This window comes from Ips typographus, linkage group LG10, assembly GCF_016097725.1.
Source record: "Ips typographus isolate SLU linkage group LG10, UJ_Ityp_2.0, whole genome shotgun sequence".
NCBI lineage: Eukaryota > Metazoa > Arthropoda > Insecta > Coleoptera > Curculionidae > Ips > Ips typographus.
The window spans coordinates 7,322,348-7,335,678 of NC_138431.1; the positions used below are offsets into that span (position 1 = coordinate 7,322,348).

General features: G+C 37.5%; 3 protein-coding genes across 7 annotated transcripts; 2 read left to right on the forward strand and 1 right to left on the reverse strand.

Annotated features, from left to right (window-relative positions):
* Positions 1–5,036: 5,036 nt before the first annotated feature.
* On the forward strand, positions 5,037–7,018 carry LOC145734402 (limbic system-associated membrane protein-like). The gene is made up of 8 exons (XM_081987721.1): positions 5,037–5,415; positions 5,471–5,692; positions 5,743–5,864; positions 5,919–6,060; positions 6,108–6,199; positions 6,250–6,430; positions 6,485–6,820; positions 6,874–7,018. The coding sequence occupies exons 1-8, from the start codon at positions 5,268–5,270 to the stop codon at positions 7,011–7,013; spliced, it is 1,383 nt and encodes a 460-aa protein (XP_081843847.1). The 5' UTR covers positions 5,037–5,267; the 3' UTR covers positions 7,014–7,018.
* A 509-nt stretch (positions 7,019–7,527) lies between these two features.
* Pex3 (peroxisomal biogenesis factor 3) lies at positions 7,528–9,057 on the forward strand. The gene is made up of 5 exons (XM_081987725.1): positions 7,528–7,798; positions 7,868–8,118; positions 8,170–8,376; positions 8,434–8,613; positions 8,668–9,057. The coding sequence occupies exons 1-5, from the start codon at positions 7,720–7,722 to the stop codon at positions 8,977–8,979; spliced, it is 1,029 nt and encodes a 342-aa protein (XP_081843851.1). The 5' UTR covers positions 7,528–7,719; the 3' UTR covers positions 8,980–9,057.
* Positions 9,018–13,312, reverse strand: Socs36E (Suppressor of cytokine signaling at 36E). 5 transcript variants are annotated; one of them, XM_081987714.1, is made up of 7 exons: positions 13,119–13,261; positions 12,946–13,054; positions 11,961–12,165; positions 11,498–11,909; positions 11,278–11,442; positions 11,039–11,217; positions 9,018–10,058 (listed from the first exon to the last, which is right to left on the reverse strand). In XM_081987714.1, exons 3-7 carry the CDS (start codon positions 12,127–12,129, stop codon positions 9,580–9,582), a joined length of 1,404 nt encoding a protein of 467 aa, XP_081843840.1. In that variant the 5' UTR covers positions 12,130–12,165; positions 12,946–13,054; positions 13,119–13,261; the 3' UTR covers positions 9,018–9,579. The 5 variants fall into 5 exon arrangements, with proteins under 5 accessions (XP_081843840.1, XP_081843841.1, XP_081843838.1 ...); XM_081987715.1 differs by lacking the exon at positions 12,946–13,054 and having other exon boundaries at positions 13,231–13,312; XM_081987712.1 differs by lacking the exon at positions 12,946–13,054.
* Positions 13,313–13,331: the final 19 nt, after the last annotated feature.

The following is a 13,331-nucleotide window of genomic DNA, read 5'->3' on the forward strand; positions in this document are numbered from 1 at the left end:
AACTACCAGACTCAACTGCTTTATGAATGAAAGAAAGTACTTTTTTGATCCCACACGGTATTATTGTAACAATTGTTTTTTTTGTATTAATTAATAGAATAGTTGATGGTTGCCCAGTGCCACCCTCTTACAATAGTGACTAAGAAATGACTCAGTCACCAAAAGGGGATTTAAAGACAATTGTATTAATACTTGTACTTTTATCCCTTATCCAACATTAACCCCCACCAGAACTGCATATACAGGGTGACTCAAATTCGATGGTTTTGAAATGACAACTTGTACATATTCACTCTCACACTCTGGAGTTAAATTGGAAAACAACATAGAACTCCCATTTACTTTAATTGAACTGGTTTATTTTTTAAAGCACTTTTTTGTACTTTGATACAGTTTTTAGGAAATATCTCTCTGAGAAGACCCTTTAGGGCCAGAGTGTCCTAATGCAATCTGGTAAAGGGTGAAATTCCCTACAACTTTCCCCTATTACAGTTGTTTCATATTTTTCCAAATAACCAAGTTACGCTTGGCTGAAGTGGAAGGTTCTGAATTTTTTCATATTTTTTGTGTGTGACGTGACAATTTCTTTACTAATTTGAACTTGGAATTTGCTGGGCCAGAAAATTTTCAATTTCAAAACTGTATTCATTAGGGTCACGTGACTGTCAACACATTTTGACAGTTTGACAGAGTTGAGCCTTGTCAGGTGTTAAATGTCAATAAGCGGTTATTGATATGGACGTCTTGAATAATTGTTGTCATTTGCACTTATTCTGACATTATACAGGTGTGGTAAATCCAAAAGCGACCATAGGAAAACCGTGTAACGGACAGAGAAACGTAGGTAATTGCATGCGCGGGAGAAAGACCGAAAACGAAAAAAATATCAAGTAGGCCATATTTTTAGCGCGCTGTTGCCAAACGCCGTAAGTATTCAATAACCTCGACAAACAGCGCGCAACAGTTTGGCAACAGCGCGCTAAAAATATGGCCTACTTGATATTTTTTTAATTTTCTGTCTTTCTCCCGCGCATGCAATTACCTACGTTTCTCTGTCCGTTACACGGTTTTCCTATGGTCGCTTTTGGATTTACCACACCTGTATAATAATTGTATTGAAATTCTGTTTAGAAATGTTAACTATCAAAAATAAAGAAACGTAATAAATAATGTAATTTTTGTTTGTGTTTATTTATTGTTTGAACAGGGCCATTTGACAGTTCTGTCACTAGTGTCATCTGTCAAACAGGCTATGCACGTTTATACGATATTACCGCAATTTTACGTACATCTTGACAGAAGTAACTTTTTGAGCATTCCCCGTATATTATGTAATATCTGAGCCACCGAAAACAGCATTCCTGGTGTGGCAGAGTCACGTTTCCGGGTCAAAAATGTCAGGTTGCATCTAATTTATTTATAACCCGCGCGAAGATAAACTCAAGTTGCAACGCGTTTTTATTAGACTCTACAGGGTGTCACAAAAACGGTCAGAGATACAGAGTTTCCGGAAATAATCAGATTTTAAGAAGCAAGGAAGTAAGCAGCCATTTTAGTTTCCCATATGATTCATTCATTACAGGCACGACCAATTACCATTCAATACCCTCTTTAATCATCACTGTGATGTTACATCATCAGGAATCGCGTATTGCCTTATAAATGCGGCTTATTATCCTAGAAATGTGTCATTGGAATGCGACCAGAATCTGTAATATAAACCTCCAAGCGATGACGCCAGTTCATATCAAAATGCACATCAAATTCTTTTGTGCTGAAGGTGAAACTGGACAGTTTTGGCAACATTGACGATTTTCCTAGTCAATGGCGCTAAATCCACCCCTGAAGCAGTTTTAAGGCGCCAGATATCCTGATTTTATTAAAAGCAGAGAAACGAGAACGGTCTACTGGATGCTAGCCTAGAAAATCGATCATTTGAAAAGAACCGGCATTGTGAGAGAGTTTCAATGATGATAGTGGCACAGTGACACATAGATAACTTAATCTAAACGGTTTTATTGACCTATTGGCCCACTGTTAACAACAATTAAATCTTTTGATTGTTTTGTTTATTATTTTGTTGATAAATGATTGTATTGGCCTTAATGCAACTTTTACCAACCAAAATGCAAAATTTGTATGCAATTGTCGTGGCTGCAATAAATTTACTTTGATGAGTTCCTGGTAGAACCAAATTTGGTTCCGTTAATTCCACAAACTAACTAACTTATTAGCATTCATTAGTTCAGCCTAATATAAACGTGACAACCTACCATTTTGCATATGCATAAACTATATTTCAGTCATAGAACCAACTTTAGGTCACCATTTAGTCAGGTATGTCGATACAAGGAATTGTATTGCCAAATTCCCATCTTACTCATTCACTTACCTCAGACAATTTTCCCATTTGTGACTCAAAGCTGCAGCCGCCTCCAACTCTACAAATATTTACACGATTAGTGACAAGGTTACAAAAAAGTAAATTTACACAATTACAAAGTTAATAGGTAACTCACTTATTCGACATTTTAAGAGAAAACACTATAACTTTGTAAAGAATTTCAAGGGCTACAAATTGGTATATTGAACCACCCTGTAACTGTCGAAATAACAGAACTACGGGCTGTCAAAGTGAAAACTGTCAAATTCAAACTTAACATCAAACCACTCAGTTTTAGTCAATAGTTTAAGAGATATTATTATCACCCTGTATCTTCTTATCATAGAATTAGATAAAATCCTTTAGAGCCTATTCTGGTCTAGTATATAATTCCACAAATTGTGCCAAAAAAAGATAAGCAGGATTGCCGCTTTTACTAACGTAATTTAGTTTTCCCGACGAGGTCGTCGACCAGACAGTTTTCTCGTTATTATTAGTCCAAACCGTTTCAATTCCGTGCTGGTGCAACATAAATGGCCCCATCCTTTGTGTGTTTTTACCCCAAAACAATCACCCAAATCCGATTTTAACGAAACCCCATTACAAAATATCGGTCACGTTATAAATACGCAGTGACTTAATAAAATCGGTATTTTGATTGTGCGGAAGGTTTGTTTCTTTATGGAAAACACCCACACTGGTATAATCTAGTCAGTGATGAAACCAGGAAGAAACTAGATAGTTTTTATTGCTGTTATTTCAACTAAAATAGCGACTCTAGAAGTGAAAACTCCATTTCCAAAGACACTAAAATGTGCAACACTCAAGGCCAACAACATGTTCTCTTTTTTCCAGTCTGCAGCTCGAAAGAAAAATAACTTATGAAATATTACACCGTAATACCATTCTGGTTTTACACACACACATCGAAGGTAGACAAAGCTACTTAAAGAGATCCATACATGATAGAGGGGGAAACTTGATACTGGGTGTAGGGTGTATGTCAGGGCCATACAAAGATTGAACTAAGCACAAAATTCAGTCCGATTAATCAATTAAAACAACAAAGTGTTTATTATTTTTCCCACATAAACAAAATTCTAATTACATTACGCATTACAACCTGCAGACAAGCAGCTGGCTTTTACATTGTTCAGATTCCTGGCCTGTTATTGATCCCTAACATGATTTAACTTTATGTGTTCGGTTAATCCTCGCTAGAACAGACAAACTTAAATTTGACAATTGTCACGTGATATTTCATTGGGTACGATTGACGCAGTCATGTGATGTCACTGATCAATAGGTGAAAAGACTGTTTTGTATGTAACCAACAGAATGTTTTACATGAATATTATACTAAAAATGTCTTTCTCTACCATTAATTAATTATATTATCGGTGGTTTGTGATTGGTTCAAAAAAAGCAGCTTTAAACTTGCTGTTTTTTCTTGACCAATCACCTTCTGAGATTTTCATTGTTGTTGGAATTTTCTTTTTTCACATTGTGGCAACAATGCAAATTTTGTGTACGTTTCAAAATTTTCTAGATAATTAACAGACTATATTAACATTAGCTGACCTTTTCAAGGTTTAAACGCTATTTGCACTACATTCAAAGTGGTACTTTAAATATTTACACTAAAAAAATACTATTTTTACAGTCTGGATTAATTTATTCGGGTCAAGGTGAGTTAATTTCCGGAAGAGGCGCTGCCACATTTAATTAATTTGTTGCAATCATCTTATTACAACCTTCTAACTGTGTAAACTTACTTTTTTGTGGCCTTGATTACTTATAATAAACATATTAATAATGGTAAATAGACTGAGAATTCAATAATCGGGTAAATATTTGAGTTGGAGTTTTAACTCTGAATTTATAATTGGAGAAATACTCCATAACACACACACAGCCCATAACTCTGTCATTTTGACAGTTACAGAGTGGTTCAATATATCGATTTGTAGCCCTTGAAATTCTCCTTTGACCACCCTCTATAGCGTTTTTTCCTAAAACGTCGAGATCCATAGCTAGTTTGTCGCCATAAAGTAAATCAAAACTTTCATATTTGACATTTTTCGATAAAGTCAATAGTTGATAAGATAAGTATAAGAGCAAAAAATATAACCAATCACCTTGTACTACTTACTAAATCAACAACGCTTTTGCTATTTACAGATGGCAGCACTGGTACCGTTATATACCAGGTGCAGCAGGAATGTAATTCATTGATTGAGCTTGAACAATAGAACCGAATAATCTTTTTAGGTGTGCATCAGTTTTATTTTAGGTTATCTCGCGTGGCAATCTTAATTGCATCGCATTATATTAGCGCCTTAAGAGCCTTCCATAAAAATATCAACAATAACACACACACACTTGACATAATATGGCAGTAGCTGTGTAATAATTTGTTTACCAAAATTTACTCAGGCTAACGAACTTTATGAGCCAAAATGATAAGCAGTAAAGTCATTAATGTCAATATCTCATAATTGGACCAATCACAAACTAGGAACAGAGTTACACAAATACTGCACTAACTTACTTAGTGGCGCATTCACCAAAAGTCCAGAACTGCTCTAACACTTTTCACTAATCGTACAAAAAATCCACAGGCATTCATACCTAATTTAGTCGCATGAGAGCCTTACAAACAGTGATTTATACGTGACAAAGAAAACACATGACAATGGGGGCCCCACTAATCGAATAATGAAATATAATGGAGGCCGGTATGAATTGTGGCTTAATTGAACCCGCCGTAGACCTGAAATGGCTCTTTAACAAGACCTAATCATTTGAAATTGCCGTCTTTTAGGTGTAATACACACTGTAATATACCGGCTTCGTATACTGTCACCACCCCATATTACACATCATGACTTTAAGTATAGTTGAATGTTTACCAGTGTGGTATTTCATTGTGTTAGTGAATTGCAACGAGTTTCTAAGTCCTCCGACTACGGTCAAAGCAAAAGAAAACAATACAGTGCTGTTGCCGTGCTACTTGAACACTCTATCAAATGGTAAGAAGTAAAATTTACACAAAAAAGTACGTAAGCAAGAAAAAACATACTACAGACGAAGCCTACGCCATCTCAGTCAAATGGTACAAAAATCAGGATATTTTGGCGGACAGCGCTAACCGATCCCACCAGCCGCCCTTAAGGCACACCCTTTGGGATAACGGTTCCATCGAGATTCAACGGGTGCAACCCGAAGACACCGGGGAGTACGTCTGCGAGATTTCCAGACCTGAACCCTGGGGAGTTGTACGGCAACGACACGCCATTGAAGTTTTACGTAAGTCAACAAGAAAACTTATCTAGAAAGTTTAAAATCTCTTTACACAGATCCTCCCTCTGTGGAGCCTTATCCAAAATCTGGCTTTCTTCAAGTTAAACTAGGAGAGGAGGTACGAATGTCCTGCACAGGCAGTGGCGTACCTTACCCCTTAATAACCTGGACAAGCAAGGTACTAATTACACTCTATACAAGTTACTAGATAATTTTTTTTTTAATATATAAGGGTGAGGAATTAAAGCTGCTCGACCACAGGGAGGTTCTGGTCTTCACCGCCTCTGATCGGTACTTGGCAGGAACGTACGAGTGTACCGCCAGTAATGGGGTGGGCGAACCCGCCACTGCTCGTATTGAACTCAGTATAATTTGTATGTATATTACGACTACCCGGTCTACCATTATAATTGTCGTCCAGACCCTCCAGATTTGATGTCGTCTAGGTCTTGGGTGCATACAGGTCCAGGACATCGAGCTCAATTGGAATGTCGCGTATCCGCAGACCCCCAGGTCAGTCTCTTAGTCAAAGCGTTTCAGTTAAATAATAAAGAAAAAAGTAGGCTAAAGTCACGTGGCTTAAAGGAGAGGTGGTCGTACCACTAGATACCAGGGTAGTCTCCTTAATAGACGGAGAAAAACATATTTTACTAATAAGAAACGTGCAACGCAGCGATTTTGGTATTTACACCTGTAGGGCAGTTAATGAACTTGGACAGAGTGAACTACACATCCAATTGTCCGGTAAACCACCCCAGTTTTGTATGATTGGCTTTAAATAAAACTCTCATTCACTAGGTGTGCCAAACCCGGGGGTTTTCAAGAAAACTGCACAGAGTAATACCATCACAAGCAAAAACACCCACACCCTAATTTGGGAGGTGGACAGTTACACCCCAGTAATCGAATACTCCCTATGGTTTCGACCGTATAAAACCGGAAGAGGATTGAACCGACCCGAATGGACCAAACTAACCATTCCGGCTGAACACAGTTCCGGTACTGTATATTCAAAAAGTTACACTCTGAGAGCTTTGAAGGACAGAACCATCTACGAGGTACTGCTAGTGTCGAGAAACAGATACGGCTGGTCCAAACCGAGCCCCATTTTAAGGTTTGCAACTGCAGGAGCAGGTACTGTGTCCAGGTGGCTTTTAGCACGAAAATGAAAAGTACGCTGATTTCAGAACTGAACGAGGATTTTATTGCCACAGTCCAGCTCAATTCGGAAGACAACAACGTCATTCCCTTAAACTACAAAAGTACCGCCGGAAGCCTGAAAGGATGTTTGTTAATTATTTTTAATTTGTTTCTAATAAAGCTTTAAGTGGATGTACGACTGGTATTAATTGTGAACCTATGGACTAATGAATAATTAAACCAAACTTTTATGTTCAATAAAAGTGCAGGAATTTGTGCAGTTACAATATAACCTTAATAAAAAGTAAATTCTACTGCACATAACGACATTAAATTAGGATGGAAAAGATGAAAAAAAAAAATTTAGAGATCAAACTGTATGCGTGGTTGCCTAACAAACGTAAACAGAATCTTGATGGAAAATCTAACCTATAAATATATGAAAATTGAAAAAAATTGTAAATAACTTGAATTCTCCTAATCTACGATTCTGGCCACGTTTGTTGTGACTATTATTATCTAATACATACCTAAACAACATAAAATACACTAACAGAGTATTTAAAACGGTTTAAAATACGTAAAACTTTACCCGAGTTACCCGACCCGGTACATTAAAGTCACTTTGCAATCACTGTCCAGTGTCAACTGTCAGTTATAGATTTTCGACCAATCAAACTTGTTCGGACCTCTGACGTCACACTGGTTTATTGCTTCACAGCTCTCAGCTGGTTGTATTTGTTATTATCACTAAACATTAAAAAGTGTGTTTTATTGCAAAATTGTAGTTTTAAGTTAAGCAACAAAACCGGTAATGATTCTAAAGTACACCTTCAGTTAGTGGAGCATTAAATTTACGTTAACCTCAAATTTTAAGAAAAAAACCTGAAACCATGTCGGTTTTTTCCAAATTAAGGGGCTTTCTGTACAGGCACAGGACCAAATTTGTGGTTGGTGGTGTTGTAGTAACCGGTAAGTACCGCTTTTAAGACTCTCAATGTCTATGCAGTCATCAAAAGTTTGAAACCACCTTGAACTTAGGTACCTTATTTCTAATGAAATACGCTCAAGCACGCCTAAGGGAATGGCATGAAAAGGAAGCAATTGAATTCATGGAGAGGAATCGTAAACAAACACATTTTGAAAATATTAACCGAACTTGTAATCAAACTGTAGTGAGTCTGTCAGCCTCACTTCTAGAGATAGTGTATCAAATTATTGACACTGATGATACTATAGACAAACTGAAACTAAGCCCGGACAACAAACTAGAAATGTGGGGTCAACTGAAGGTTTGATCAAAGTCCCAGCATAGCTCGGTTTTTGTAATTTTATTATTGCAGAATCAAGTGTTTACCAAAGCAGGGTGTATTATTTACTCTCTTGTTATATTGGTTATAACTTTAAAATTGCAACTTAACATTGTGGGAAGTTATTTGTATAAAGATCCAAATAGTGTTCCTGCAGATGTGCAGGAAAAATACCTATCACTGTGTAAAGCTTTTCTAAGTTCAGGTGTTGCCAAGATAGCTGATGTGGTTAAAGTTGAGGTAGGTGGTTGATTTTAACTATTACTACACAGAGTGGATTGCTAAAACAATTTAAAGGTGGATAAGTTACTGCAGAATGTGGATTTGAAAAAACAAATGAAACTCAGTGACTTGGAAGCGATTTTCTGGTCTTTACAAAGCAGTATAGATGCCAGTGATAATAACCCTGTCAGCCAATTAAGAAAGTACATTTTTCCTGATGATTGTCCTGCAGGACAAGACGTTTACAGTTCAATGGTGATTATCTAGCAAAACTTATGTTGGATAAGTCTTAAAATAGTGGAATTTCAGCTTAGAGATACGGCAGACCTGCTTGAAAGTGAGGAAGTTAAATTCCTAGTCATTCATAATATTAACACTGGATTTGTGTTGCTTGGAGATCAGCTCTCTGAATTTTTCAATCAACCTAGTACAGAAGCAAATGGAGGTGCTGACAGTTTCCAAAATCCTTATATGAATAAAAAGCCTTTGGCCAAAATTATTCCAATTCTGAATGGGTTGTTGTCCAAGCAGTCATTGCCCCATAATTTGATACATCACTTGATCAGTAATGAAAAATTGCAAACTCTTTGTGCCAATGTGTATGAAAGTCTTTTAAGCTAGTCAGTTGGGTGATTTATGGTTAAGTATTGTGATCAATGTGTACATATTTTGCATTTTATTTAAAACAGTTATAGGGAATTGTGTTTTATTTTTGCCAAAATAAAAATTGAACTAGCAATTTATTCTAGACAGAAACAACTTTCTGGGGAGGATGAATCAATTAATTAAGTAAATCATAAATACACAACAAGCGCATCTGCACAATACGGCTAAAACAAATCAAGAGAGCGCTTGGTTATAATAATTATATAAATAGAAAAAATACACTTTTCAATATTATTCCGAATATTTAAAAAATATGAATCTCCTCACTGTCCAGCGGTATAATTATATATACAATAATCTCAATACTAGATAAAAATAATTGGGAGAAGGGGATGTTTAAAACAACTTTACGTTTTTATAGAAAAATCAAAGTAAAATGGGATGACCTAACAATGTAATACTCAGGTTGTTATGTCATCCTGTTTTACTTTGATCTTTGCCATGAGTTGATAGTTTGAGGCAAATGAGAATGTGTTGGTTGGATTGAAAGGGTCAACATAGAGTAATTAACAAAACGCGTCTTAACTAAACCCGAAATGCAGGCACTTAGCCAGGTCAAGGTGGTACGTTGCGCACTTCCAACCATTGCACGTCCTCATCGAACCGCTCTACGCGTACCTTTTGCCTGTAGTGGTACTCTTTCAGATAGTTTTTCAGCGTTTTGGGCAATTGCAAATGGTTGATGTTATCGTAGGTCGATCGGTTAACGATTGCGGCGCGCGCGTGATGCTGCAGCGAAAACGTAAAGTTCCGGTGCAACGGCCACGTGAGCATCGGCTCGAAAAACATGCAACTGCTCGGATCTTTGTAGTGCTCAATCAGGCCGCACACCGTGTCCGAGGTGTAAACGCCCGGATCGTGCGAATCGAAACTGAAACGATGGTTCCACTGTTCGATTCGCGCGTGCAAAGACCGTCCGTACTTGCGGAACGACACGCTGAACAGAAATTCCTCTTGCGCTGAATCGCGCAACAGAAAAGTCCCTTCCGGTTTGCCTTCCAGTAGGCGTTCAGCTTCGTAACGGTCCATTTTACCTACACAACTTCCTTTATAAGATAACTATCACAACAGGAAGTCTATATGGATATGCAACCCCTTGATTGACACTACAACATGCTCTTTTATACACTAATACAGTTTTTAACTAAACAATAAGGCCCTGTCTTGATTTTTTTAGTTTGGAAGTAACGCATATCAGTGATGTCTTATGCATCTATACTTTATGGTCAAGAAGACACTAAACAGCATTTTTAATAAGGTTTAACTAACAGGAATCTCTATAAACCTTTCAACTTAGCCAAAGTCAGTTAACTTAAGGAAAAACACTTTAAAAGTGTAGTTTTGAGGTGGACAAAACAACTTACCATAAAAGCATCCTCGCTTAGCTAAGTGCCAATCCAGCTTATTGCCGTCATAGTTTGAATTGTAGATAACACGTAAAGTAATACTTTTTGTTTGAACACACATATTTAATCAAACACAACACAATTTAATGAAGAAAACAACAATAAACAAAATTAACCAATGTTTACGTTAGGCCATGTTGAAATGTCAAAGGGAAAACGTCTGCGGAGTTGCCGGCTTGTGCCACATTTGGCTAGAAAAGGGTGCGTCCCTTCAACATCTAGATGCTTTATTTATTAATGGCCAGAACAGACTTTTAAGTTGGAGTTTGAATGTGAGAGTTCAGGCGGAAAATGTCACAGTCAAAACAAAACTTTAAATATACTTTGGAGCAATTAACATTATTTGGGCCAGTATTATAAACAATTTGGCAACGCAGCTAAACCCCAGCCTACTCTATCATAAAAACAGCAGTTTTCCAAACACTGCATTATCCAAAGGTCACGTGACTTCCGTGTGAGTTTACAACCATGGTGTCACGTGATTTTAAGGCGTTTGGAACCGAAAGAATGCGCCGCCGCCTAACCTATCTTTTTATTTTTAAGTTTTTTAAACTTTTTGGGGTCACATATCCAAATAACTGTTACCATAAGTAGCAAACCTTTCTTACCCCAGTAAAAACTGCAATTGGTGATGTTCAACAGATCCGGCACCAAACAGTGAATGAAATCAACTTGGGTGTGGCAACCTGTGATGGAGTCGAGCGGGCAGGACCTGAACTGGACGTGGTTTTGAAAAAGCGCTCGCAACGTTTCTACGTTTAAATCAGGCGGACACATCAGCTGTAGCCTAGAATTGGAAAAAATTTGTATTAAATACCCTCAGAAAGGCGGTAATTTTTTATTTAACCTTCGAAGTGCTGGAGCATGTCCATTCTCGGTCTCAGACTCGGAACAGAGCAATTGCACCCTGCGCATCGATCGGAAATTAGCCGGGGGATCTACCCCCTGCTCTATCTCTCTCGCTCTCGCTAATCTGGCCGCTTCGTCGCAATCTTCGTGAATCATTCGCATCCTAAAAACAATAAAAATGATTTCCTTTAAGAGCTATTATTGTGACCTTCACTTACCAAGGAATATCAACGAATGGTGCGGCAACAACCACACCAGATGGCGCTCCATTAGCGCCCATCGCGGTGCCGTAAATTCCTCGCACCCCTTCTGCTTGCTCCACTTGTACTACAGGGGGGTCAGGGTGAGGCGCGGCTTGCGCATTATCCTCTCCGTTATCTTCAGGGACGTTGCGGTTAGGTTCTTCACTGAGATCTACATCTATCGACCCTCTTGGTTGATCAGAATGACTGGAGGAAGTTGACGGAAGTTCTGCTTCAGCTTGGTTAGTTTCGTTTTCAGCGCTTTTAGGGCACGTACACCTGCAGCAAACCCGATTTGCCTCATGGGAGGGCAACATTTTTGTACTTTTTCTTCCGGTACAATTAAATTTGATGCTCCATTTTGTGGATCGTTTCACCAGGTTAAAACCTACATCCAGACCTTGTTGACCAATTATTAAAATAGCTGACACTCACTTACAGCTGGGGCTTTGAGTTGTGGTGGGTTTTTTGCTTCTTTTTCCGCTGAACACTCTTGATTTGCGTAAATTGAACAGACCGATTTTGCTGCGTTTCTCTTTGCCGCTGACGTCACTTTCTGAACCAGTTTTATCACAGGTACATTTGTCTTGGTGATGTTCGGGCTCCATTTGTCTCCCAACTACTTCTGGTGTTTACATTATAAACTGTAAAAACACACTTAAGGTAAAGTCACAAAGTAATACGTTTTGGTGTAAATTAATGGGTGATTATAAGGAAAGTAATTAACATTGACCTTTATACTGCCAAAAGATGATTTAAATTAACACTCTATATGGTTATGAGTGAGAAATAAATGAATGAATAACAGGATTCAATCAACTTGTACTACTACTGCCATTTTATTATCAAAACACCAGTAATCTTTGTTTACATTTAGCCAGTTTATGAACGGAAGTTCGGATAACTCAGGCAAAAAAATTACAATCTAAAAGTATTATTGTGTAACCTCAAATGTATTTACAAACATAGAACAAGAGATAAATGAAACTTAACTTAAAAATAGGAACAGAAAAACCACAGTGCTGAATCACTCACCCAAAAACCAAGACAATGAAACAGCTAAAATGATTCAAAGCTTCTTGAATAGAATTAAATAATGCCTTTAACAAGTCCCAACTTGTTGCATATTACTTCAATTACTAAAGGAGGGGCCAAGTGCTGATAAGCTCAGCATTATGACATTTGATAATAAATTCACAATTTTGCAAATAAGTCTGAAAGATTTATATAATAAACTGATGTGCAAGGTGTCCCAATAATTGTAAAATAGCACTCTTGTCATATTTGTAGATCTTGTGACATTATTTATATACAGCTGCTTGAATTGAATAGTTCTCCAATACTACAGCTTACAATTAAGGCTTTAAAATGAGTATTTAGGGTGAATTCAAAAAGCAAATGAGTCATTGAACTTTGCAACTTACTAAAGTGTGCCCACCGCAAAAAACAAAGCTGTTGTTCGCCTCACATACACGCTCGATTTTAAAACAAATCAACAGTTTATTCGTCAAAGCAAATGCGTTTCTCAGAAATCTGAATAATTAATAAAATTCTATTTTCATAGCAAGAACATCAAAACAAGTTACGTCAGACATACCTCAGTGTGGGTTGGGCACCCCTTCAGGACTACCAAATGTTTTCGCAATCCAATTTGTTTGTGCGAAATTTCCGGTGCGGTGGGATTTCTTATCTCGTTTCTAAACACTTACCGCAGTTTTATTTTAAAATTTATAAACAATTTGTGAGGAATTTTGCCATGAGTCGCTCCGTCCCCAAAAAGCAACAAAACGTGACAGTGACAGAGTGTCAC

Coding starts and splice junctions, on each gene's coding strand:
- LOC145734402 (XM_081987721.1), top strand. CDS start 5,268: ATGACTTTAAGTATAGTTGAATGTTTACCAGTGTGGTATTTCATTGTG. Junction 5,416..5,470: donor CTTGAACACTCTATCAAATG/GTAAGAAGTAAA, acceptor AACATACTACAG/ACGAAGCCTACGCCATCTCA. Junction 6,821..6,873: donor GTTTGCAACTGCAGGAGCAG/GTACTGTGTCCA, acceptor CGCTGATTTCAG/AACTGAACGAGGATTTTATT.
- Pex3 (XM_081987725.1), top strand. CDS start 7,720: ATGTCGGTTTTTTCCAAATTAAGGGGCTTTCTGTACAGGCACAGGACC. Junction 8,119..8,169: donor AAATGTGGGGTCAACTGAAG/GTTTGATCAAAG, acceptor TTATTATTGCAG/AATCAAGTGTTTACCAAAGC. Junction 8,614..8,667: donor AAGACGTTTACAGTTCAATG/GTGATTATCTAG, acceptor GTGGAATTTCAG/CTTAGAGATACGGCAGACCT.
- Socs36E (XM_081987715.1), bottom strand. CDS start 12,129: ATGGAGCCCGAACATCACCAAGACAAATGTACCTGTGATAAAACTGGT. Junction 11,443..11,497: donor CCATTCGTTGATATTCCTTG/GTAAGTGAAGGT, acceptor TATTGTTTTTAG/GATGCGAATGATTCACGAAG. Junction 11,218..11,277: donor CATGCTCCAGCACTTCGAAG/GTTAAATAAAAA, acceptor TTCCAATTCTAG/GCTACAGCTGATGTGTCCGC.